General features: G+C 34.7%; 3 protein-coding genes, 2 long non-coding RNA genes, 4 other non-coding genes and 1 pseudogene across 12 annotated transcripts; 3 read left to right on the top strand and 7 right to left on the bottom strand.

Annotated features, from left to right (window-relative positions):
- The first annotated feature begins 15 nt into the window (after nt 1-15).
- WAV2 (alpha/beta-Hydrolases superfamily protein) lies at nt 16-4,152 on the top strand. The gene is made up of 8 exons (XM_078298891.1): nt 16-386; nt 697-732; nt 992-1,070; nt 1,340-1,394; nt 1,510-1,626; nt 2,196-2,360; nt 2,588-2,798; nt 3,740-4,152. The coding sequence occupies exons 1-8, from the start codon at nt 149-151 to the stop codon at nt 3,745-3,747; spliced, it is 909 nt and encodes a 302-aa protein (XP_078155017.1). The 5' UTR covers nt 16-148; the 3' UTR covers nt 3,748-4,152.
- Nucleotides 4,153-5,100: 948 nt separating this feature from the next.
- On the bottom strand, nt 5,101-5,991 carry LOC144551806 (tRNA (carboxymethyluridine(34)-5-O)-methyltransferase pseudogene; annotated as a pseudogene).
- Nucleotides 5,992-9,562: 3,571 nt separating this feature from the next.
- LOC144551084 (PHD finger protein ALFIN-LIKE 4-like) lies at nt 9,563-13,256 on the top strand. Of its 3 annotated transcripts, XM_078298889.1 has the most exons (6): nt 9,566-9,830; nt 9,969-10,001; nt 10,476-10,704; nt 11,035-11,158; nt 12,585-12,693; nt 12,724-13,256. In XM_078298889.1, the coding sequence occupies exons 1-6, from the start codon at nt 9,737-9,739 to the stop codon at nt 12,954-12,956; spliced, it is 822 nt and encodes a 273-aa protein (XP_078155015.1). In that variant the 5' UTR covers nt 9,566-9,736; the 3' UTR covers nt 12,957-13,256. The 3 variants fall into 3 exon arrangements, with proteins under 3 accessions (XP_078155016.1, XP_078155015.1, XP_078155014.1); XM_078298888.1 differs by having other exon boundaries at nt 12,585-13,256; XM_078298890.1 differs by lacking the exon at nt 9,969-10,001 and having other exon boundaries at nt 9,563-9,830; nt 12,585-13,256.
- On the bottom strand, nt 11,310-12,013 carry LOC144551085 (uncharacterized). The gene is made up of 2 exons (XR_013510751.1): nt 11,900-12,013; nt 11,310-11,861 (listed from the first exon to the last, which is right to left on the bottom strand). It is a non-coding gene; the product is annotated as an uncharacterized LOC144551085 (long non-coding RNA).
- A 1,733-nt stretch (nt 13,257-14,989) lies between the features above and the next one.
- Nucleotides 14,990-19,588, top strand: LOC144551080 (uncharacterized). 2 transcript variants are annotated; one of them, XM_078298882.1, is made up of 5 exons: nt 14,990-15,244; nt 16,796-17,083; nt 17,445-17,579; nt 17,907-18,023; nt 19,012-19,588. In XM_078298882.1, exons 2-5 carry the CDS (start codon nt 16,796-16,798, stop codon nt 19,342-19,344), a joined length of 873 nt encoding a protein of 290 aa, XP_078155008.1. In that variant the 5' UTR covers nt 14,990-15,244; the 3' UTR covers nt 19,345-19,588. The 2 variants fall into 2 exon arrangements, with proteins under 2 accessions (XP_078155008.1, XP_078155009.1); XM_078298883.1 differs by having other exon boundaries at nt 15,017-15,553; nt 15,596-17,083.
- Nucleotides 19,589-22,011: 2,423 nt separating this feature from the next.
- LOC144552233 (small nucleolar RNA snoR135) lies at nt 22,012-22,154 on the bottom strand. The gene has a single exon (XR_013510978.1). It is a non-coding gene; the product is annotated as a small nucleolar RNA snoR135 (small nucleolar RNA).
- A 199-nt stretch (nt 22,155-22,353) lies between these two features.
- Nucleotides 22,354-25,560, bottom strand: LOC144551083 (uncharacterized). Its single transcript, XR_013510750.1, has 2 exons — nt 25,425-25,560; nt 22,354-25,278 (listed from the first exon to the last, which is right to left on the bottom strand). It is a non-coding gene; the product is annotated as an uncharacterized LOC144551083 (long non-coding RNA).
- LOC144552235 (small nucleolar RNA snoR135) lies at nt 22,732-22,876 on the bottom strand. The gene has a single exon (XR_013510980.1). It is a non-coding gene; the product is annotated as a small nucleolar RNA snoR135 (small nucleolar RNA).
- Nucleotides 23,445-23,589, bottom strand: LOC144552234 (small nucleolar RNA snoR135). Its single transcript, XR_013510979.1, has one exon. It is a non-coding gene; the product is annotated as a small nucleolar RNA snoR135 (small nucleolar RNA).
- LOC144552360 (small nucleolar RNA Z195/SNORD33/SNORD32 family) lies at nt 23,658-23,740 on the bottom strand. The gene has a single exon (XR_013511093.1). It is a non-coding gene; the product is annotated as a small nucleolar RNA Z195/SNORD33/SNORD32 family (small nucleolar RNA).
- Nucleotides 25,561-25,626: the final 66 nt, after the last annotated feature.

Below are 25,626 nucleotides of genomic sequence, written 5' to 3'. Positions count from 1 at the left end.
CGTTCCTCCGCCAAGCTATTGGTCGAGGCTGGGGTCGAAAAGAAAAATAGTAAATCAGCGCCAATCCCGTCAGGTCCACGGTACTGAAAGAAACACACGGAGGAAGAACCAAAAAGCCAAAACGGAGTCGGGTTCGGATCCGGGTGGGATGGCGGCTTGGCTGAAGGCGCTGGCTTACGGCGCCGGAGGCATCGCCGTGGTGGGGATGGCGGCGCTGGTGGCGCTCCAGGAGAAGCTCGTTTACGTGCCCGTGCTGCCCGGCTTGGCGCGCGCCTACGCCATTACTCCGGAGCGGCTCCGACTCACCTACGAGGATGTCTGGCTCCGCTCGACGGATGGCGTCAGGCTTCACTCTTGGTTCATCAAGCACTCCCCCAACCACCGCGGTAAAATAATGTGGCAGTATTTGGCCTAACTGCTAGGTTTTTATTGTGTAATTGTGTGGGTTTTGGATGTTGGTTTTTGGGGATCTGAGCTATTGGCTGGGGTTTTAGGGGAATGCTAACGGTAGAGAGATGAGGATGAGTTATGCAGCAGTGATCTGGTTCACAACATGCGATTTAGGTGGTGGTGGGTCTGTAGCTGGGGTTTGATTGTTCTTTATTTTAACCTGCTTTGTGAATTTGGTACTTAATTTGAAATTGGGGTTCAGTTTGTCTTGGAATCTGTGAATCTGACTTGTTCTGCTTAATGTAGGGCCAACAATCCTGTTCTTCCAAGAGAATGCTGGCAGTATCCTTAATTTTTACTATATTTGCATTTGTTAATTTAATACGGAAATGGTTATTAATTTTTATCTATTTCAGCTCCAGCTGCAATTTTTAAAGCAGGAAGCTACAAAACACTGCTATGCATCTGTAACAAGATGATATTTGTTGTTTGGTAAAAGCTTAAACTTTGTGAAATATTTGAACAACCTGTAGTAATGCATAGTTTGCAGCAAGGTCCAATTTTTTTCCCTTAAAATCCTTGACTTGGCTTTCTTCTATAGACATTGCTCACCGTCTTGAATTTGTCCGCATAATGATGCAGAGGCTTGAATGCAATGTATTTATGCTTTCTTACCGAGGGTATGTTTGTTTGTTGTCTTTATTTCTCATTTAACAAGGGTTTGAACAAACCTGTCTCCTTTTTGTTAATGATGCAGGCATTTATACTAGAATACTTATTTTTCCGAATCTCGGTTGCACCACCTGACCCACCAACCTTTATATACATATCTAGGGGACTGACCAAGTTCACATGCTTTTATTTTTTTTTCCATCCTCTCTCAGGATGAACCTTTTCCTCCTTTACCTTTATGTTTTTCTCTCTTAATAACACCATTAGTTCAATCTAGGTACGGTGAGAGTGATGGCCATCCATCTCAGCACGGCATCACAAAAGATGCTCAGGTTATATCCTTCATTTTGTGTTTTTATCAACTATTCTTTGTGGAAGCATTTGAGTAAATAGATATGTCAACATATTGACTTGATTATTATTACCCCTTTTTTCTTCTTTTACCAGGCAGCGTTGGATCATTTAGTCAACAGAGAGGATATAGACACATCGAGGATAATAATTTTTGGGAGATCATTAGGAGGCGCTGTTGGTACTGTTCTCGCTAAAAATAATCCAGACAAGGTATCCCTTTTTGTTGTATTCTCTCGAAAATGTTTTTATACAAAGATACTGATATGGTATTGAGGTACCAACCTATATCCTAGGGTTTGATGATGATCTTCTTGTTTTCACATTGCACTTAACATTTCTCATCAACAACTGATAAAATAGTTGATGTTTCGGTAACCTTCAAATCACCCGAAAATTAAAACAATGGTTTAGACAAAATAAAATCACCTAATTTCCATTAAAAGTTGGAAAACTGGCTTAAAAGCCTGTTTATCTGGATTTGAAACTTAGCATTGGAGAATACATACCCACAAAAGCCCCAATTTTAGTTCAGATATTGGGCTTGTTCCAACATGAAACAAGGGTGTCTCTTTAGCACACAAATTGAAATTGTCAACAGTTTATTGTACCTCACTATATCACACAAGCTTAACTTTTTGTGTTAATTGTAAATGTGTTAAATATACAATCATTTGCAAATATAAAGTCAATGCAATCTTGAAAGCATTATATAATAGGAATATCACAGTAAAAGAGTACTGCAGATGCATATTGAATTTATAATTTTCTTTAATTTTCAGGTGGCTGCTTTGATACTAGAAAACACATTCACGTCAATTCTAGACATGGCTGGTATAATGTTGCCTTTTCTGAGGTGGTTCATAGGTGGCAGTTCAACTACTGGCCCCAAAATTCTTAATTTTGTCGTGCGGTCCCCTTGGAATACAATTGATATAATTGGCCAGGTCTGTTTTATTAAATAACTTGGATTTACAGATTTACTTGTAATATTGGCCAGGTCTGTTTTATTAGAAAACTTGGACTTGAGGATTTACTTGTAATATTGGCCAGGTCTATTGATACAAGTGTATTTAGTACAAATATCATTGCCTTGGATTCTCTAAAGTTCAATATTTTATTTGTTCTGAAATTTCCAGAACATTTTCATGAACCAACAATTTTTCTGTTGCAGATAAAGCAACCCATCTTATTTCTCTCGGGATTACAAGACGAGCTGGTGCCTCCCGTGCACATGCGGTTATTGTACGAAAAAGCAATAGAACATAACAGCAACTGTTTGTTTGTGGATTTCCCTAATGGAATGCACATGGACACATGGTACTCTGGTGGGGATCGCTACTGGAGAACCATCAACCTCTTTCTTCAACGCTTCGCTCCTGATGGTACACTCTCCCCTCCCCCCCCCTCCCACGAATCCGTATCCTCTCTAGTATTGCAGAGGATTACCCTCACTTTACGATTTGAGATTAAATCTCAACCGGTTTGGGATTCGGGTCGCAATATGGGGCAGTATTTTTGGGTTTTGAGATTCGTGCCAAGTTAAAAAGAAAGGTTCAGATCTAGTAATTGTAAAAGATTCGCTTATCAGGTATTGGAGAGGATGTGAATTCCCCTCCCACCAACACACACTGTGGTGTGTTTGGATGTAGCAAGAATAGCACTAACCCGAGAATAGCACTATTCTTTTGAGCTATTCAATGTTTGGATGGAGCAAGAATAGCACTAACATACTAGTCTTTGTTTGTCTTATATGGGTTAGCTCACTATTCTACTAACCAAACCAAAAGTTGGATTAGCTACTATTCTCAAACTTGAGATTAGCTCTATTCTTTGTTTCATCCAAAGATATATCGAACTCAAAATGATACGTTGTATTAGTTCAGGTGATGTTTTGACATAATTTAGCCACATAAAAATATCTATTATAAAATCAGAGTTGTTACTTGCAAGGACCTATTGAGGATCATAAGATTTCCACACAGAAAAATCCATGCTAGGATTTTGATGATGGTATTAACTGCACCACACAAAATTATATATGGGGTATCTGTCTGTCTATCTTTTCCTTTGTTTGTATTTTTTTCTTGACAACAGTATGACATTTTCAAGTTACTGTTCTTGTAATAAAACTAATTAGAAATCAAAACAAAAAATAGGCCAAATTAGTAAGCAATCAAACTTTTATAAAAAATGAAATCTGGCTGTTACCCAACTAGAAGCAAGTTCTTACCGAACTGTATATTCTGGCTTGTAACAACTGGCTGAAATGACTAATTTTATGTGTGGTGTTATTTGTAATTTTGTTATTTTTTTTCCTTTGTAGATAAGTAGCAGAATGGCAGTAACTTCAAAGTGGTTGCTAAAAACGTGTATGAAATCCTTCTTTATTTTTTATCTGCCGTGGAAGTGTAGGGGCTAAGATAATTCCAGTTTAGTTTTCTGAGAAACTGCCAATAGTTGATACCAGTGCGTCCTTTTTAGCTCTATTTACGTAAGGGGGGCAATCTCGGCTCCAAAGTAAAGGGTACAAGGAGAAGATTGATTTTGTTCAAAATGTATTGATTCTGGACGTTGACTTTAATCATGTCATGTCAGGATTCTGACTTCTTTTTGACGGGGTTGGAATTCAGCATATGTTGTAAATTTGTTCAACCAAGAAATTGTGTGATTTTGATTTTTTTTTTTTCATGTACTTGTATTGCTTACAAGTTCTTAAATAGGCTTCTTTGGTAGTCATTTGTTTTAAGACTCATTATTTTATTTACTAGTTTGTTGTTAATTCATTTAATTACCTAGCTGTTTGAATGCCACAAATTATTTTATTTACTAGTTTATTATTTAGATACATTGCGGTTCAATTTTAGTTGTATTATAAGTGGAACCAGAAAGAAAAAAAAGTCTTGTGCAGAGAGACGAATATTAAAATAAATCTTGACGTTTAGCACCTATGCAATAACCAATGAACCTATGGTATAGAGCTTGGGTACCATATGTGTTGTATGTTAACTAGACAGTATTTTTTTTGAAACATATTACATATGCCATAAAATATAGTACAAAACAAAAACAACCCAGCTTGAAAATATTTTTTTTTGGGAAAATGGGGTATTCCACCGATATCTATTAAGAAACCATTACAATGTTTTTAAGCTAGTAGCAACCCTCTGGTACCATAGAACAGCTGAAAAATAAAATATAAATCATCATTATCAGCCTCTGAAACTGGTGCTTAGCTTTCAACGTTTCGTTGGAAGTTTCAACAGTCCACCTATGAGTATGTCTATAGTTACTGACATGTGGGTCTGGTATGAGTTTTGATATTTAAATATTAGATATAATTTTGCTGTAAAGCCCACCCCGAACAATACACCATTTAAATATATAGAAAAACCAAACTGTAAAATTAAGAAACTTGTGCTTGTAGAACACATTTAAAGGCATATCCACCACAAGAAGTAAACAAAAAAAAAATTTGTCACTTAAAACAAGAGTGCAAGGACTATACCGAAACACAAGACATTACGTCTCATCGTTCACATTTTCTTGAGAACAATAGACCAATTGGATTTGTCATAGAACTCGTCCACTATAACTGCATTATTTATACTGAAAAAAATGGGATACAGAGAACAAGGATGAGATGAGTAAACAAACCAATCTTGACATGTACCTAATGAAATAAATAAATCACATGTTAGTTTAGCAAAGAGAAGTAGGACTTTACCTTTGGAGTTCACCCTCAGCAAAAACATGATAATACCGGTTATACGCCACAGCCCTCTTTTTTATCATCCTTATTTGCAAAGCCATTTTCCACTGGAATTGCTGAGGCACCGCTGACCTCAGCACGATGGTATGGCAAGCGCCATGGCACAAAATACTATTGCTGTGCCTTATTGCTATTGTCACCAGTTCCAGAGGAAGCCTCGCCATTCAACAACTTATTCTCATCCTCTAAGTGTTGTATCACAGTTTCAGTCTCTGGTATTCTCCCTAAAACTATACTAGATTGATTGCGAGCCGAGCTCATGCTCAGGTCAACCCATTGATCATCATATTTGGTAAAGAGAGGTGTCCACTTGTCAACAAGCAATTGGTCCTCTTGTTCCACGGCCCAAACTGTGATAAAAACAAGGCCTCCTTTCTTGACTACCCGGACTAGCTCCTCTACTGCCTTCCTTCGCCTCATTTCAGTGCTCAAGTGATGTAAAACAACAATTGAAATAGCATCATCTCCAAAATTTTCTCTATATGGTAAATTAACTGCATCAGCTACCAGCACCTCATGCCCTCTTTTCTGGCAAATTTCAATCAAGGAAGGGCTTATATCACAGCCTATGAAGAAACAATACGGGTTAAATCCAAGGTACTTTCCGTTACCACAACCTGCATCGAGGACAACAGATCCAGGTCTAAGAGAATTCAAAAGGCGGCTACTTTGGGCCACTTTACTAAGCATGTTGAGCTGAAATGGGGCGCGATTGCATCATAGACACGGTGCGCGGAATTCTTTTCAACTTCTGGGGTTGATTTAACGCGAAGAACACATGCCTTCCTGGTGAGAAGGTATGGTATAATTTATATCTGATGTAGACATGTTGAAGGAGAAATTCTTCTTGAAACTGGCTGGACAGATCTACATGCAGTTGCAAATCTGCGTATTATACAGAAGTAATAAATCTGCAAAATAAATAAATAAATAAAATTAGTAAGAACACCAAAAATTAAAAGTCGTTTGATGTGCAACAGCATAAAGAACTATTTAAAAGAACAATAAATCCTTTATTTCACCTTAGTTTCTGATCTAAATAATATACCATGACCAGGAACCCAAGACTCTAATCATAACCCCAAATTAGTATAGATCGTTAACTATTTAGATCCTGTATATAATGATGCTTTCCTTTTCCATGTTCACGTACTTGTACAGTTGTACAACAGGATAATATTAAAATATTGTCACTTAAGATTCTTCTCTTAGCCAAGGGATGTCAGACCACCTATTTGAAATACTGCTAGGTTCTCAACCCAACATCACGGGATCTTTGTAGTGCAATGTCAACTAAAAATGTTACATTGAAGAGTTGATTGCATGCACGTGTACAAATTCATTAGTTCGTTTCCATTATTTCATTCTTTTTCTGGAAGGGCAGGTACATATTCACCATTGACATGACTTTACACAACAGCCCCTCAAATTAATTTATTTATGTTTTCGTCCCTGCCAGATTTAAAGGAGATATACCAGTATGCATTTTAAATCAGAGGCACCGTTTGCTATTTTTTTTTTAATTCTTTTACATTGACAGGAGTCACAGGATTGACCACAAATCGTAAGTTGTCCATTAATTGTTCACCATTGGCATTTGATATCTTAATTGTCAGGTCATTTCTCAAAGAGGAAAAAGTTGAAAAACCTAGAATTCATTTTTCAAAAAGAGTGAATTATTGTAAAATATAAATACACTGATACTTCTAATTAGAGGTCGCATACCGTATTAAATCTTGATATCGGTGCAATGATCACGAATAAATATATAATTACAATTACAGGGGTGTCAAAATTAAACAATTCTAGAGTTTATAATATTCGTGTAATCTATATTTCTTATTGTATATTGCGAACAAATGAAATTTTACTTCTGGTGATTCCATCGTCGAACATTTTAAATGATGCTAATTTTGTTTTTCTGATATAAATAACAAATCTAAATGTTGGATGCTTGGATATATTTATTTCATTTTTCCTAAATATATGTAAATTGTAAATTTGCAATAGATTTTTGTAAAAATAACTTTATTATGATATGTTTCATATGTCGTGATATGTGATGAATAATAATATAATGTATCTATAAAAAATTTCCACTAATTAAATACAATATCCATGCAATATTTTTTTAGAGACGCCGACAAATACAATATGGAACGAATAGAAACACTTTCATAAATATATCTTTTAAGAATTAGTCCAATCCATACCTTATTTCTGTTCAATATGAGATTTATTTATAATGTATTCTTACCTGCTAATGTTAAGTTGTTAACAGATGTCCACCTTGAACCACAACACATGCATAATATCGTGATAATATATCATAAGCTTGCATATTTCTCTTTCTTATCATTTAAAAATTAAAAATTACTAGAATTAGAATATGCATCAAATAAAAAATGTGTGATTTTTTTTTAGTAAAGAAAAAAAACTATTTAAATAAAGAGAAATTTAGATATATACCTATCATAACTTCATCAATTAGATATTTCCTCATCAACATTTCAAAATTAGTTATTTCCCCATCCAAACTTACCTATTTTATTAATATACCCATTTATTAATTTAATCACTTTAAAATAAAAATTAATATTAACCAAAAATTAAAAGGATTGTTTTGCCCTTCAGGCAAAGTCTTGGAGCTCGCCAATTAATAACACTGGTTTTTCATCTTAAGGACCTAACATTTTTTTGTTTTGAACATGGACCCTTTATATGTCAGAAAGCTGCAGGGCAGTGGAAATGCTGGAAGTAGATGGTGAATTATCTTCTTCTTGAATGGCCTTACCTTATCTAGTACAGACAATTATGGGGAAGTGGAATTGCTGCATGTGCATGATGAAAGCTCTTCTTCCTCATCTAGCATTACCTTCTCTATGCGGAGCATAGTTTCTATTCTTTGGTTCAGGTCATAACTAGGTCTGGGCAAAGTGTAATTTGTTACTGGGTCACAAGGGCTCGATAAGGTGAATCAGGCCTTGACCCATTAGTATAATCGCTAGAATAGAGAGTAATTTCTGAAATTTCATTCAAACTCCCTTATTTATAGCTACTGGTATTCATTCATCTATACAAAGTCTAACTATAGTTAAACTCTTAATTAGAGTTGTAACTACCTCTAAATTATTGTTTAATATCTAACAACTTCCTTATGTGGCAAAAGTGATTTAAATTTTCAAATTTTTGGATTCATTTCTTGAAATATGTTTAACAGAAGAAGAGATTTTGTTGGGAGTAAAAGAGTTTTCGTTGGATTCATTGGAGACCTTCACGATGGTTTTTGGGACTCTTTCTTTGAGCATCAGAGCAAACTTGAATTTGGGGAGCGAATCTTGTTTGGAAAATTTATTTGATTCAATTGAGGAGCAATTTCTTCTTCTGATAAAAATCCTCGAACAAAAGTCAATAGCCTTTAAGTACTAGATTTTGGATTTATACTATGCGTGTGAAAAAGAGGAGAGGAAAGAGGGAGGGAGAAGCAAAAATTACTTTTTTAATAATAGAATTTGCTTCTTCCACTTGATCCCAAAGAAATACAATTTGCTCCATTTGGTTTATCGGAACTCGGAAGTCGGAAGTCGGAAGTGACGAAGTACAGGAGGTGCACAATAGAATGGCGGGGAAGTAGGTCATAGAGAGAGTGAAGAGAGATTCAGCAACACAGTATTCTGAACTAAGGGCAAAACCGTCCTTTACAATTTTTATTACTATTAAACTTTATTTTTTAATGATTAAATTAAGAAATGGGGGATATTAATAATATAAGTAAGTTTAGATGAATAAATATCTAATTTTGAAATGTTAATGGAGAAATATCTAATTGATGAAATTATGATGGGTATATATCCAAATTTTTCTTAAATAAAAGGTTCGGATTCTCTATTTGTAGGAATAACTTATTCTAATAAGATAAAAGATTTAAATTCTCTATTCTAACTATTAAAATCTAATTAAATATAGAACTAACTATTCTGAATAGTCTAACTTCAAAATTATATTCTTATTTCATCAAAACACACCGAGAATAAATAATTTTGTATTTTATTAACTATCCTCGAAGTAAAGCTGCGAAATAATAATTTATTATCCGTGTTCATTATCAAATACAGATAAATTCTTACCCTACAAATTATTGGAAAAAAATATTATTCTTACCCCATAATAGGATAAATAAATATCAATTACACCCCTAACTCTTTGGACGGCGCCAACTGGATAGATGCTATAAATTGAAATGGAGAAAATTTGAACCCTAACCCGGACTCGTGGCAATTCCCTCTAATTCATTTAACCCGGTCCCTTTCACGGTTTCACCACAAATAAATTAAATAATTTTCGAAGTTTCTGGACTATCTAATGCGAAACAGAATACTTAACTTCCAAGCACTCGTAAGAAAAATTTCTCAATACTTCAGAGATAATTGTTGTCGCGTCCTCCCCTCCCCCTCCATCTCACTCGCCTCTCTCGCTCTCCTTTCAGTATTTTGAAAACCACCTTCCAGATCTTCTGTGGCCTATCCGTTTGGTTTCCTTGTCTCACTTGGAATGGACGGGGGAGCGTACAACCCACGCACAGTCGAGGAGGTATTTCGAGATTTCAAAGGACGACGAGCTGGAATTATTCGAGCACTTACCACTGGTATAATTTATCTCTCTTCTTCTTTTGCTGAATTTTGTCTTGATAAAGCTCCAATTCTTCTACTTTTTCCTTTATTTGGAAGAAGACGTCTCCTTCAGTCCTTGAATTAGTAATTTTAGTTTTGTTTTGTTTGTGCAGATGTAGAGGAATTCTACCGGGCATGTGACCCTGGTAAACTTTCTCCTTTGCTTGATTGATAGATTTCTATATCTTTTTCAATTATGTTCTATTGGTCCAGCATGTCTTTTCAGGAAAGATTTTTCTTCGAGCGATGCTTCTTTTCCTGAAAAATTGTATTTGTATATGCGTCATCTTTAATTCTGAAGTTAATCCATGCAATGTGCCATTTTAGAACTGAATTAAGCACAACCAGCAACTGAGCATGCAGTCAAAAAATACAAGCAAAACTTTGGCCTTCATAATGATATTGTACATATATAGTTGCGGCACACCTCAATTAGAGTTGATAACAAGCACAGAATAGTATATTGTGGAGCACTAGTCAAGTGCCATTGTCTCATACGACCAGTACTCTAATTTTATAATCAATTTTTGGAATACAGTTTTGTATGAAGGTCAGTAAAGGTAGGTTTTTGGTTTTCTAGGCCGATTAGCATTTTATTTAAATTAACGTGTTTATTGCAGAAAAAGACAATCTAAGCCTTTATGGATTCCCAACGGAGCAGTGGGAAGTGAACTTGCCAGCTGAAGAGGTACCACCTGAGTTACCAGAGCCGGCTTTAGGCATCAATTTTGCCAGAGATGGCATGCAAGAGAAAGATTGGCTGGGAATGGTTGCAGTACATAGCGATGTGTGGTTGATCTCTGTTGCATATTTTTTTGGTGCCAGGTTTGGGTTTGACAGAACTGATAGGTAATTATTAACAATCAGTTTATAAAAGAAAGCCTGGTTCTTTTCCTGTCAGTTGTGACCAAGGACTACTTTACTCACATGTTTTAAATGTTAGTAGCATTAGTTGGTTTCAGCAATGATACAGTTTATAGAAGTTCTTTTGAAAATTTGTTAGATGAATGAAACTTAGATATTTGTTTTTGTTTTAATTGGCATGCAATTTTGTTGCAGAGAGTGGTACTGATTGGCAGAACATTGTGTAATACATGGCCTACCAGTTGGTTATTATTTTTTCTTTTTGCAAATTAGGATTTGTTGGATTTTGATGAAATAAATTGTTTGATTTTTCAGGAAGCGTCTTTTCAACATGATAAATGAACTTCCTACAATTTTTGAAATTGTCAGTGGAAAGGCCGGTGTGAAGTCGCAACCTACCAACAACAGCAACAGCAAATCAAAATCAAATTCAAAACCGGTATGTTATTGAGAAGTATAGTGATGTGCTATTTTTTAAGCGACGTAGTTTCTTATTGACTCTTGAAAAGCTCCATAGCATCTGAAGTGCATGTTGACAAGGAAAATTTGAGTTTTTAACTTTTACAGCACACGATGAGAATCTTTTGGGGTAAATAATTAATGGATGTTGTGAGCCTTGCATGAATATTCTCCAAATCTCCTTGATCGTTGTTCATCTTCTTTTTAAGCTATTTACCATGCAATCCATAGTTAGCATAACAAAGAGGTCAATTGCTTTAGATTTATAAACCTAGCACCGGCAATTACTGAGCCGATGTTGACGGTTCAGCCCATCCTGGATATAGCATGCTCAGTCAATGGTTGGTTCCAGCCGGATCACTGTGCCTTAATTTTGTTGTTTCAATGGAAAAACCACTGTCCGCAGTTGCCCAAATTGTTCACTGGAAATTACAGAGAACAAGATCAATTATCTACTGCATAACCAAGCCCCTTAACTGTGAAAGGCAGACCTGTTGTTCTTGACTCTATCTGATGTGTGGCCCAATTGTTGTTTTGGATGGATTGGTTCTTGACCAGTTGGCAGGCTGGGTTAAACCCAGTCCAGTTATGTTTTCCAAATAAAGTTATGCCGATTCCGTTAAAGCATGAATTTGGTAACAACATTTTTTTATTTAGAATAAAATATAAAATAAATCAATGAACTCAATGGGCAATTCACCCACTAACCTTCAACAAAAACAAAGTCAATCAACTCAATGAAATAAAATGGGTAAAATATTTAATAATAACTAGGAAGTATTTTCAATGAAATAGCAAATTCATCCGTTAAGAAAACTGATATATTGACCTCACTTGCAAGATACACTGAAAATCATTCCAAGATACCAAAGGGTCATGCTTCCCTTTAGGAGCAGCTGTTGTAGATAAGCTGATGGTGCCTCCAAAATCCAGCACAATATACATTGCATTAGAAATTGTATTAATGTATTTTAGTGATTTTTAATCTTGTAGTATGCTACAAGTTAATATTGTTACCGTTAATTGAAGTTGTAAACTCATAATGTTGACCTTGTCAAGGCCATAAAAGGCCATGAATGGTTTTCTAATTGACCAAATGAGAGTAAGGGTAATTTGGTAATCAATAATTAATAGTAATTGCCAAGTTGATCATAGAATATGTGAAAGTAGAATTTTTAAGTTCTCTTCATATATATATATTTTTTCTTAACATAGCCCCCCACCCAACCAAATTAAACCCGACACAAATCTCTTATGACAGAGTTTACCATTTTTCTTTTATTGAACATGTTGCACCATTTTATGGACATAGCACCTTCTTTTAATTTGTTAGAGGATTTAGCAGTGTTCATCAGGCTGCTCAGTCTAATTCATGCTTGCTCCAAATTTTTATTGTTCTGATACAGAAGGTGCACAATTCTCACCCAAGGCCTGCAAAGGCACCGAAGAAGTTGACAAAAAAGGAAGAGGAGGAAGATGAAGACCAAGGCGGCTTAGATGAAGAACGAGGTGTTGGCTTAGATGAAGAACAAGGTGTTGAAGAAGAAGAAGAAGAAGATGATGATGATGATGAAGAAGAAGAAGAAGAAGAGCACGGTGACACTCTTTGTGGCGCATGTGGTGAGCACTATGCTTCTGATGAGTTCTGGATCTGTTGCGACATTTGTGAGAAGTGGTTCCATGGCAAGTGCGTGAAGGTCACACCGGCACGTGCTGAGCACATCAAGCAGTACAAGTGCCCCACTTGTAGCACCAACAAGCGGGCCCGCCCATCATGATATAGCTTGAGACTGGACATCCAGTGCTTCATCTCTGCTTTCTGGTAAGGTCGGCTTCTGTAAATGTAAGAAACTGAATGTGGGCTGGTGTCTCAGTTGTAGCAATAATAGCGGCCTAGTTTTTTTATAGTTATAGTTCAGTGTGTTCTAGGCTATTTTATTTTTCCTTGTTGTTTATGTTTAGACTTTAGACATTCTAGTCAGGGTTGAGATTTTATCTATAAATTTTTGTCTATGTAAAATTTTGTCTTTAGTATGTTTATGGATTTACACTTAGAAAATTTTAAAATAACCTTGGAATTTTAGTTGTACATCATCAGTTTGAAGAGAAATGCTGGGGCTTTAGTGCTTTACTCTATTTGTTGGTCTACATTGGAGACGGACTCGCTAAAAGTGTTCTTTTGATGAATTACGTAGTTTGTATTAATGCTATCCATAAATAGTTCCAAAACAAATTCTCTCTCCAAGCTGGAGAGCATTCAGGACGGGAATCTGAGCTGTCAACTGGCATTAACATTCATGTTTTTAGTTCTGTTCAGACACCTCAGATCAGTTAAACTATTGACTTATTTTCTTTCCAAAAATAAACTATAGACTTAGTTTCCATTACAGAATCCTTGTTACTACTGTGTGGTGGGTAGAAAAGGCATTCTTACGAGTGCAATATATATATGAGTTGCATCATTTCCCAAATTTTCGCCAAAGCAAATCATGTCTCAAAACACGAAGAATCCGCGTCAATTCGAGCATGGAACAGTTCATATGTGATGCCAATTTCCTCTGTTTTTCAACGTTGTTGTATGTGCCAACACTATCGGAAAAGGATCTGATTTGGGTGATCTTGATAGGACCAATGTTAATTTAATTTTTAAGAAGTTTTACATCAAAATTTTAGAACAAGACATCGATTTGGTTGAACAAAAATAATAAAATGTGTGTACAGGGTCTGGTATGAAAAGCAAAATGTTTTCTGTGTTCTAAGTTTTTAAGATTTTTCAATAATATATATTGCTCGCATCTCTATGCCGATCATATATCATAGGGAATTCCCTCATTTATTATTTTTCGTCTTGGATATCTAAAATTTAATTTAAAAAATTATTACCGCCTGTTCAATATTGATGAAGCGCTTTTAGAAAGAATTTTACTATATAACTTACCATTTATACTTTACAGTATTATCTAATTTTTTTGAGCAAATATATTAACAAATCTACATTATTATCGACTGCTTTATGAAGCGCTTTTAGAAAGAATTTTACTATATAACTTACCACTTATACTTTACAGTATTATCTAATTTTTTTTGAGCAAATATATTAACAAATCTACATTATTATCGGCTGCTTTTCCCACTTCAAAGCAGAACGCTGCTATTACAATTATATCCGTTCGATTAAAAGAAGGGATTTAGAATTTAAGAAGGGCGACCGAACGACCTGTGAGTTCAAAAAGCGAATCCGAGGCTCAGAGCACCTATTGGTGGGGATGAAAACGGATCGGGATCCCTAAAAATTAGATATAGTAATCCATACAAATATAATTTTAAATTTTAATTATATGTATCTAAATAATAGATATATATATATAATTTAATATATATGTATATATCTGCAGATCGGATATCCGTCTAATATCCGATTTGTATCCGTATGAAAAAAAAAATGGATACAGATAGTGGTAATGATCCGTATCCTATCCGTTTTCACTCTGATGTTATTGAATGTGTATCCTTTGTATTAACTCAAAAGAGAATTTTTTGAGTTAATAAATTTCAACTGTCTGATTTTAAACGAACCAAACCAATTCTCATCTTTTACATAGGAGTTTTTAATATTAGTGTAGATCTAGTTTGTACGAATTTTAAAACATATTAAATGGTCGAGATTTATTAATTCCTTTTGAGTTAATGCAGAGATACAAATTCGAGGCTATCGGCCTTTCTAAGAAGCTTCTTGAGCGCATCCTGACCGTCGTTTTTTTACCCATCGGAGGACATATTCAGATGCCGCCACGTGTACCATCTCCTTCCCATCCGAGTTTCCGACTCGCACCAGCCCGATCGCACTTTGATTGAGAACACCCGCAAAATAAATACATTTTTTTTTCTCCTCTCGGGAGAGCCTGAGCACGCCATCTCTGAAATCAACCAAATCGACTCCACTTGCGGCGAGCTCTCCTCTCTCCAGGGATTTATTCAAAAGGATCTGGGTTATTTATTTGTCTCCTTTTTGACAGCCAAATCGCACTCTTCCCTCTATCAGTGTCTTTTTGTTTGTTGAGCTAAGGTAAGATAATAGTAGACAATTTTTTATAGTCGATCGCCACTTTCTGCACTTATCTACTCCGGGAAATTGTGCTTTTCCCAAGAACTAGCAATTAAGGATTTATGTGCTAGAAAAAAAATTGAAGTCAGGATTAGCTTAATAAATGCCTAAAGTATTTTGGTGGATCCATTTCAGGTTTTAGTAATCGTGTGGAAAAACTTTTATTGTTAGATTGGATACTGTTAATTTTACTATGGAGTTTGCACAATTGGGATTTGGGAGGCCATTAGCGGGAGTAGTAAAGAAAGAAAGAAAGAAAGAGGTCGATAGGTAGCGTTTGGGGATTTGCTGTGAATGAGGGGAGGGGGATAGGGTCAGATAACGGATTTTTCTTTCATTAATGAGAAATTGACTGAATTTCTATAAAAATTGTTTTTCCAAAAGAATATCTATATAGGGACTTTTGGAGGTAATTCATTTTGTTCTTATTTCATTGACCAGCTGTTCCTTATTAAGTGATAGTGAACATTCTTCATAAATGTCCTTTCCCCAGATTAACATATGCTTCTGTTTGCATAAACAAATGAGCATGCCTAAGATTCTAATTTTAATATTGAGATGTTGGTATCTATCATTACTGACACTCCGTAATTGCACATCTCGAAATTCAACTAGGCAATGCTAATTATTCATTGTGAAGAAGTGTCATATCTAGTGTGAGATGCAACTTTGAAAATAGTTATCTAGTATGTTGAATTAGTTATTAGTACAAGAGTTTTAAAGATAAATGATTACAGAAGCCTGTCTGGAATATACTATAATACAGGATAATTATGTTCAATTTTTCGTAGATTGCATCCAACATTAACAATTGGTACTTAGATCGCCATTAATTGTTGGATTACATCTTTAAATTTTGAGATGTGTGATTATGACACATTAGTACCAGTCTCATAATAGTGATGTTAAAAGCTGCTGTGCTTAATTACATAAAAGCATTGGTTGTATTTGCTTAATTACATAAAAGCATTGGTTGTATTTTTTTTATCTTTGCTGTTCTTATGAATACGTAAACACTAATATCAGATGCGTGACCTTAATACCCATTTGTGTAAAACATTCGAGTTTCATATCAGGAGTTTGGGTGCAAGGCTGCTTCCCTTCTTTGCTTATCTGAAAAAATGAGTAATTAGGCATAAATACGATGTTTTTAATCCAATAATTAACACATCAATTAGAAAAACAGTAAGAGATTGGTTGCCTTTAACAGAGAACGAACAAAGCATGTAGAAACGAAAAATTCAGTTAAATGTAATTATCAATTTCTCTCGGTGTCTTCAGATTTGAAATGCTATTTTTTATTAATCTGAAATGATACTTCTTTTAAAGCAAGAAAAACTAACATAAGCACTTAACGGTGTTAGGACTTTAGTCAAGTACTAATAGTGTTCCTAATGAATCTAATGGTTGAGAAGGTTACTGTCAGATTCTTAAAGAAAGCAAAACTAATATAAAGTAAGAAAATGGCAGCCATCATTTTTCATAAATTGCATGCATGTCATTCTTTGGCAGATGGCATCTTTACAAGAAAGTCTGAGCAGATTCAAGCAACAGCAAGAGAAATGCCAATCGACCCTGAAAAGCATCTCTCGTGCTGCTCCTTCATCATCCAATACAAAAGCACCACAACAACAACAACCACAGAAAAAGCCACACACAGCAGCCTCATCTTCTGTTACAGCGAAACCAGTCACTCCCATTAAATTCTCCAATGACACTGAAAGATTGCAGCACATCAACACAATTCGAAAGTCTTCTCATGGGAGGAGAATGAAGCTTGTGATTGATCTACTTTTCGAGGTAACACATGTTAGCTATTAGTAATTTTGTGTTGTGTTATATAGGTTTTGTGCAATTTTAGGGAAAAAGATATAAAGAGAGATAAAAATTGACATTTCAATCTTCTTGTACTTCTACATTTGGGGATTGATTACCTAAAGAGATTATTGTAACACAGATCAGGGATCTTGATATTGTGCACAATTTATTATCAACTATGCATTCAATGAGAATGTGAGCAGTTGAAACATAGATATCTCAGAAGTTCTTGTTTTTGAGATTTTGTCACATGATATATTGAGTTCTAGAATATATGTGTCGAAAATATTCATCTAGCCAAGGGATTTTACATTAGTCTTTTTCTTTTTTAATGTTTTTTTAGACGAGGGAGGCTTTAACTGCTGAGGAGATCTATAATGGATGTTATGTCGATATACATGACAACAATAATGAAATCTATGATAGCCTAAGAAATAATCTTAAGGTATCTTTTGATGGAAAGCGCTTCTCTTATAAGGTAATTTCTTACCTTCCTTTTCTATGGAAAAAGTTTATGTTTCGTTCAACATAAATTCTTGGAACTTTCTAGTACCAAGATCTAAGTCCTGATTACTGATTATAAAGGATTTGAATTTTGATCAGTTATTACGGTTTACAGTGCTGCAAAGCACTACATATTTTCACATCAATGTGTGTTCAGACCCTATAAAAAGCCAAAGGTAACCTTAATGAATAGAAGTATCTAACATTCATGCAGTGTAATAAAAACTGATTCGTTTAGACATGAAATTTTTAGTTAAATTATATCTAGCTTATTTGTTTTGTTATTGAATATGTTTTGTAGTCCAAACATGATCTGAAGGGAAAAGATGACTTGCTTCGTCTAATAAGACGCAATGTGGAAGGCCTTGCAGTTGTTGATGTCAAGGATTCGTACACATCTGTGCTGGACGATTTACTGGTATGTTATATGAAGATTTGTTGTACCTGGTTTATATGTTGTAACTCGTAGCAACTGGTTGGGTACATTATTTTGGCCTTTTCTGATTACGAACTTGTTCATCATCTTTGCTGATAGCATCGTGTTGGTCTGGTGTTTGTTAACTTTTCTCCAAGTTTTTATTTGTTTATTTATAAATAATCACAACTGAAACAGCTTAGTTCTGTTGGGTTTAGGCTTAGAAAAAGTTGAAACTTTATAGATCAAATTCTTCTCATTTTAAGAAAAAACCTTTTCCATCTCACTCTTCCAGCTGTTGTCTGTTATAGGCAAATAATTCAATATGTTTTGGGGTTTTCTTTTGTTTTGTTTTTCTCTTTTATGTTTTCTTACCATGTTGGTATAACTGGAAATGAGTGTATTTAAGAATCCTGTTGGAAAGGATTTTTAGTTTTGTCCTGTTTCCCTTTAATTTAGTTTCTGTTTCTTCTTTAATTCAACTTGTTTATTTTTATTTTTTGGACTTTTACTATTATTATTGTTGATTCTGTTTACTTTTGATCCTTGCAAAGAAACATGGCTGTCAAATTAGATAGTCATTTTTTAGTACACCCGATACTTTTGCAAGTGATCATCAAAATTTTCATACTTTTGAACAGTTTTTTTTTTTTTTTTTTTTGTGTGGGGGGGGAGTGGATGTTGGCTGGGTGACGATAACTTCAAAGAATTGTTGGGCATCCTATGCAAGTATTGGAAATGTTTCTTTTCAGTCGCTCAAATTTTTAAAATCATCTTTATGGCCTGCATGATCTGCTAATATCACTGAAGGTTGAATAAACCAAACTCAGACTGCAATATGCATAGGCCAGCATTTCAGACACTAACAAAAATGCTAGCAGCCTTAAAACATTTCATATCTTCTGTTATGTTACCAACACCACCATGAATATGATGGATCTATCAACATCGCTTGTAAGTCAATTCATTTTATGAAACTCCCCACATGTAGGCTCTGAAGGCCGAAAATCTTGTCTGGCTTCTGTCCAACATGGATTCACAAGAGGACATCGTGTACCCCAACGATCCAAAGGCATTGCTCAAGACTGATGACGATCTCAAGCAGGTCTATAAAAGCACTGACCTACCGCGTGATTTTGTCGACCTGGAGAAGGAGCTGCTGAAGATGGGCATGAAACCTGCCACCAAGACGGCTGAGAGGCGGGCTGCGGCACTGATGCATGGGCCAGTCCCCAAGGCCAAGCCCAAGAAGCGCAGTGAGAAGTTCAATCGCCGCTCCAAGCTCACCAATGCGCACATGCCTGAGCTCTTTCAATTTGATTAGGATTGTGCTATGTCGATAATTAAGGGAGTTTGTCCCCTGTGGATTTGACAAAGTGAGTTGCATGCCGTGGTAGTCCTGTACTACACAGGTTGCAAGAGGTGGAATTGTGTTACGTTAAAATTATCTGAATTGGTGTTGTATTGGAACCCATAAAACCTGTATGTCTGCGGGTTAAATAAATTAATCATGTTGTCTATTGTATAAAGTTATGCTGTCATAGTTTTAAAAAAAGAGAAGTTCATATATATACCTATCATAACTTCTTGATTAAGATATTTCCTTTTCAAAATTTAATTAGCTATTTCTCTATCTAAACCAACTTATTTTGTAAATATCTCCATTTTTCAATTGAATCAATTAAAATTAAAAATTTATGATATAGAATATGAAAAGGACGGTTTTGTCCTTACTTATAAATACTGTGCTTTCTCTCAAAAAAAAAAACATTCTCTCAAATACTGTGCTCACTGATTATACGCAATGGCCACGGGCTCACATAGGGGTGTAAACGGTCGGATAAGGATCGGATAGTGGTCTTACCGTATCCTTATCCTTATCCATTATAATTTTCGGATATGGATAGTCTAGGATACGAGTACGGATCGGATAATGGTCGGATATAAATATAATTCGGATAATTAAAATAAATTATCGATGTACATTATGAAAAATAAATAACTTTGTCTCCAGGAATGATATACGAATAATTTTTATTAGAGCTTCTTTAATGTACTGCCTTACAAAAAAATTGACGCAAAGAAAACAATCATCATACTTTGTCTCCAGGAATGATATATGAATAATTTTTTTCATTGCATCAAATTTTGTTGATGTGCGAAGTTACGGACTACATTAAGAAATAAGAGCAGAGAACTGCAGCTTAGTAGCATTGCATATATATATATAGCTTACTATTCATAAAGTAAAGCAAAAAGAAAAGTAAAAGAAAAAAAGAAAGTCCGGAACGGGTTACTAAGTTTAGTCCACAAGAGAATCACCAATAACAGACGAGCATTTATATACTCCAAAGTTGGCATCCTTTTATTCAAGTGAAACGCCAGAGCTGGTCCAGGGACCAAATAGCAATATAAGTTGGATAAGTAGATGTGGGTTAGATTATGCGGGGATTGTTTCGGATTATCCGGTTAAGCTATTAAGTCGGATTCGGAATTATCCAGATCTGTATCCGGCTCCATATTCAATACCGTATCTGCATCCGTATTCGAATATTCAAATTCAATAATTTTCGGATTCGGATCCAGATATAATCGGATAATATCCAATCCGTTTACATCCCTAGGCTCACAGCTTTCCATGTGAGTTAGAGCTTCTTGGTATAAAGTTATACTGTACACTCATCAGTGTTCCAGCTTCAAGCTCAGTCACCCATTGGTAACCTGCTTCAGTTCCGAGGCCAGCTTTTCTCGTACCGACAGTGGATTGAGATTCGATAAACATTTATTTTGACAATCATGAAGAATTAAATTCAAATTCAATGATACCTATAGGTATGATCCGTATGGTAAATGTGGTATGTCATGTCTATATGTTGTTTGGTGCGGTTTTTGCACTTCATCAAGTGATTATATATAAAAAAGAGCAAATTATGAAGGATTGCTTGACAAATTATGGACTGGAGGCCAAATCTTGATATACATCAGGACAATATAATTTTGTTACCACGAGATGTCTTGGCTGCTGTCAAACATTTGGCCTGAATGAAATGGAAATGGGTATATTTTTTGCGGGACAACACCAAGTTTGCTAAATTATCAATGATGTGAACTTAATGATCTTTCGCTTATTACTGGTGCACTATTTTGTTGTTATCATCAGATCAGATTTTGTGTGTTTTTGTTATCTAAACGTGATTTTCAACCGAAATTATAATGATAACAGGATGTCAAAGTTGATGTTGCTATTTATTATAGATGTAAATCCAGGAATCTGATCGATGCTAATAACTCTAATAAATATTATTAAAATTGCACAGGTATAAAAAAGCAAAAGAAGAATCCTGAATTGATTGCAGAGGTTGATTCTTATTTTCATTCATGTTTTGTTTACTTCATCTTTTGTAATTGTCAAGCTAATTAACTTAAAATTCCGAATAGTACTGGGCATGTTTACAAGTAAATTCCAGCTGACTTGATTTCAAATGTTATTTGATAAGGTAGTAATTGTAGAGTTTATCGCAGTTAATAAAATATGTTTGATTGATGATTTGAAAGCTTTATTTAAATATCTGATGTAATTTCTTGTTATTTATTTTTATTCTTCATTTTAACCTGCCATTGTTGCTCTGCATACCAGCAGCATGAACCATAGAATCCACCAAGATTGCGAGTCAGTATCCTCTCGAGTCAAAACTGGTCCATATTCAATTTGAAACATGTCATGTACAGGGCGGTATATATTGAAAAGGGATTGTCTTACGATTCGCGCTTTAAGAATTTAAATGGTTGATTTACCAAAAATCAACTTAAATTTTCATATATCTCAACTCGGAAAGACAGTTTGTATCAAATTTTAATATTTTTTGCATTTTTTTAATATAAAAACTAACTTGTAATGTTTAATGTTTATAAATGACCTCATCCTTGTTTCAAACCCACAACCTTTCAGTCTTTCACACAAACAGCATAAACAAAATGCAGGAATGAACAAAAATGTGAGGAAAATGATTGTTGGAAAAAGCACTCAAAAAGCATAAACCAACTGCCCATTTGCCACTATTTCTTTTTGGCAGGAAAATCTTTCGGCTTGAAATGCACAAACAGCATAACACCGATACACACAATTCCTGCTGCTGTTTACAATTATTTAAAAAAAAAAACCCATTTATGACTAGCAAAGGCAAAAAATAAATATTTTTAGGAGGTTAGATGGTAGTGCATGTATATATTTGCTCATCACTCATCAGTATAATTCTATGGATTATACTTTCTTCATTTCTCCCAATCAGAAAAAAAATGCAGGAATTAACAAAAATAAGAGATAACAACAAAATCAAGAAGGATGAGGCACAAGGCCTTAAAGTTTTGCCATTTCTATCTAAAAGTGCAGTTCTAAAGATATGATTCACAGGAAACCCTTATCACAGGAATTTAGAATTGCTGGAAATAATAATGGACACAAATAAATTTGAAAAGCTTCACTACAAATGCTGACACAAGGCCCCTATTGATAAAACTAAAACAAAACCATACAACCATACAAATGGAGGGGAAGGTAATGGATTCAACTTTGCTCCATTTCCCGAAGAAAAGTATAACCCCCTCTCTGTTCATGTCTCAATCTCACTCCTTCCACTTTTTCTCTCTAAAAAAGGGTTTTATTTTTCTCTAAGAAAAGAAGCAAATTTAAATCCATATGCAGTGACCTTCAAAATGTGAGGAAAATGATTGTTGAAATAAGCATTAAAAATCACATTATCCAACTGCCCATTCTCTACAAACTTTTGTTTGGCAGGAAAATCTTTCAGCATGAAATGCACAAACAGCATAACACCGATAAACACAATTCCTGCTGCTGTTTAGAACTAGTTAAAAACAAAAAAAATACCCATTTATGACTAGCAAAGGCAAAAAATAAATATTTTAAGGATATCAGATGGTAGTGCATGTATATATTTGTTCGTCACTCATCAGTACAGTTCTATGGATTATATTTTCATCATTTCTGCCACTCAGGAAAAAAATGCAGGAATGAACAAAAATAAGAGATACCTACAATATCAAGAAGGATGAGGCACAAGGCCTAAAAGTTTTGCCATTTGTATCCAAAAGTGCAGTTCTAAAGATATGATTCACAGGAAACCCTTATCACAGGAATATCAAATCGCTGGAAATAGTAATGGACACAAATAAATTTGAAAAGCTTCACTACACCAAATGCTGACACAAGGCCCCTATTGATAAAACTAAAACTAAACCATACAAATATACAAAGGGAGGGGAAGGTAATGGATTCAATTTTGCTCCATTTCCTGAAGAAAAGGAGAACCCCTTCTGTGTCCATCTCTCAATCTCTCTCTAAAAAAAGGGTTATATTTTTCTTTAAGAAAGGAGCAAATTTGAATCTGTGAGCAATGACCTTCCAAATGTGAGGAAAATGATTGTTGAAATAAGCATTAAAAATTGCATTATCCAACTGCCCATTCTCTACAAACTTTTGTTTGGCAGGAAAATCTTTTGGCTAAAAATGCATAATTAGCATAACACCGATACACACAATTCCTGCTGATTTTGACAGTAAATTAAAGAACATTTAGCAAAAACATAGAAATATGAAGTAGATTAAACAAAAATTTATCGAGATCAGATGGTAGTGCATGTATATGTTTGCTCATCACATATCAGTAGCATTCTATGGATTATACATCATCATTTCTCCAACCCACAAATATAGTCAAAATGAACAGATAAAAGATACCCTTGCTCACAAAAATTAAAAAACAAGGAGTCAGATAAATCCCTAAAAACCAAGCACCATCTGTATCAAACAGATCTTTCAATATGATCATAATCATTTTATCATCATTCTCACTAAAACATAGAAGAAAATATTAAAAGCAGAACTCTAAATAACATACAACTCTTATCATGGAATTATAGGACAAGCATCAGCAACACGAGATCAGTACACTATAGATTACATACAAAACTTACATTTGAGAATTTTAAGTCAATGCATCAGTAAAGAAAATTAATAATATAATTTCCTCAAAAAAATGCATTGATTCATAAAATTTAGGTGAGTTTACTGACCATTCACAGGGTACCCACAGCAACATAGCTGCAACAAGTGACTGGCTAATTAACCACCAAGGAGGCAAGGACCATGAATATAGCTTAAATACAATAAATCAATTAGCCAAAAAAAATTTACAGAAAGGATTTAACAACCACTGTTAATATGCAGTTTGAAACACGGAAATACCATTTCTGATTTCATGCCAGTTTAAACAGCATGAAATCTATAGTCACCTTTCATGAAAGTTGGTATTACTTTAAACTAATTGCTTTACACATCACATAATAAAATATAATCTTATTGAAGAACACTTAATTTATTCGAAATATTTTAACCTAATAAGACAATAGAGCATCAAAGCACTATAATGTGCAAGCAATTCAACCAGCATTCTTTCAAACATATAATGTTCTGCTGGATCTTATATTAAAATGTCCCTTTAACACAGCAACACTGGTAACAACAATATGTACCACCTGCTTGCTTGTCAAAGATTTACAATTTAGTCATCTTCCGACACAAAGTCAGTATTTATTTGACCTATTTGCTTTAATGATGACCGAATAAAACAACACACTTAATCAAATAATAGTAAACAACTAATTTCTTAGAAAGGAATTTACCTAATAGGACGGACTAGCTAAAGTACTGTTTCTGAAGGTGATGTAAAAACGAACTTGCCATGCATATATAGGTTACTTGTATTTTGTTTAATGTCCCTTCAATAAAACAAGCAGGGGACACATAAATTAAAGTTCCACAGCTCATTTCATGACGGGATAGGGCAATTTAGTCATCATCAGACACAGATTGATACAAACACCAAGCTGCTGTGTAGATGACGGGAACTATATTTGATCCCTTAAACCCTTAATTATTTAAACAGATTAGATATCGTAACAAAAGGTGTGAGGCTTCTAAGTGGTGGCATTAAGCAATTAAATAATGAAAAAATAACAGTTTGGCTTTTAAAATGATGCAAGCATACTGTAAACATTCAAAATTTAAGGCTAAGTATTACAAACCAGACATACCACAAGAAAAAAAAAAGGTAAAAAAACCGAAGATTTAATTAACAACGTTAGCCCTATCAGAGTAACTATGACAAAATATTGAAAAGCTTCACTTGGAAACGGATTTCCATAGCCTTCAATTAGATTCCTCACTTAGGGTACACAACTGCTTCAAAAAGACAAAAATGTGCTAAAATTTGTAACTTTTAAAAAGAAAAATGGCGAGGAAAACAAAATCCCAACCAAACCACACGAAACCTAATCCGATCCCGATAGACAGATGGGGGGGAGTGTAGAAAGAGAGAGATATACCTTGGGAAATCTGATCCCTCACTTTGTTAAAACCCTAAGCGCCGCCAACAAGAAGAGAGGATTTCATGTCTAAATCACATGCGATATTACATATTTATAATACCAACAAGGTCTGGTTTAGGGGTTTATAATGGGCCTCACTGGGCCTATTTAGGTCTAATTAAATTAGGCCCACATAATTTCATTGGGCCGAGTTATACAT

This window comes from Carex rostrata, chromosome 3 (genome assembly GCF_964058835.1).
Source record: "Carex rostrata chromosome 3, lpCarRost1.2, whole genome shotgun sequence".
Classification (NCBI taxonomy): Eukaryota; Viridiplantae; Streptophyta; class Magnoliopsida; order Poales; family Cyperaceae; genus Carex; species Carex rostrata.
Note: the sequence above shows the minus strand (reverse complement) of the source record. Positions and strands in the feature narration are given on the sequence as shown.

What these genes read in the sequence shown, in the direction of transcription:
- LOC144551080 (XM_078298883.1), top strand. Translation starts at nt 16,775, where the DNA reads ATGCATGTCATTCTTTGGCAGATGGCATCTTTACAAGAAAGTCTGAGC. An exon ending in GAAAGCGCTTCTCTTATAAG is followed by an intron (nt 17,580 to 17,906) that starts GTAATTTCTTAC and finishes TATGTTTTGTAG; the next exon opens with TCCAAACATGATCTGAAGGG. An exon ending in CTGTGCTGGACGATTTACTG is followed by an intron (nt 18,024 to 19,011) that starts GTATGTTATATG and finishes CCCCACATGTAG; the next exon opens with GCTCTGAAGGCCGAAAATCT.
- WAV2 (XM_078298891.1), top strand. Translation starts at nt 149, where the DNA reads ATGGCGGCTTGGCTGAAGGCGCTGGCTTACGGCGCCGGAGGCATCGCC. An exon ending in TTTATGCTTTCTTACCGAGG is followed by an intron (nt 1,071 to 1,339) that starts GTATGTTTGTTT and finishes AGTTCAATCTAG; the next exon opens with GTACGGTGAGAGTGATGGCC. An exon ending in CTAAAAATAATCCAGACAAG is followed by an intron (nt 1,627 to 2,195) that starts GTATCCCTTTTT and finishes TTTAATTTTCAG; the next exon opens with GTGGCTGCTTTGATACTAGA.
- LOC144551084 (XM_078298888.1), top strand. Translation starts at nt 9,737, where the DNA reads ATGGACGGGGGAGCGTACAACCCACGCACAGTCGAGGAGGTATTTCGA. An exon ending in TATTCGAGCACTTACCACTG is followed by an intron (nt 9,831 to 9,968) that starts GTATAATTTATC and finishes TTGTTTGTGCAG; the next exon opens with ATGTAGAGGAATTCTACCGG. An exon ending in GGGTTTGACAGAACTGATAG is followed by an intron (nt 10,705 to 11,034) that starts GTAATTATTAAC and finishes TTGATTTTTCAG; the next exon opens with GAAGCGTCTTTTCAACATGA.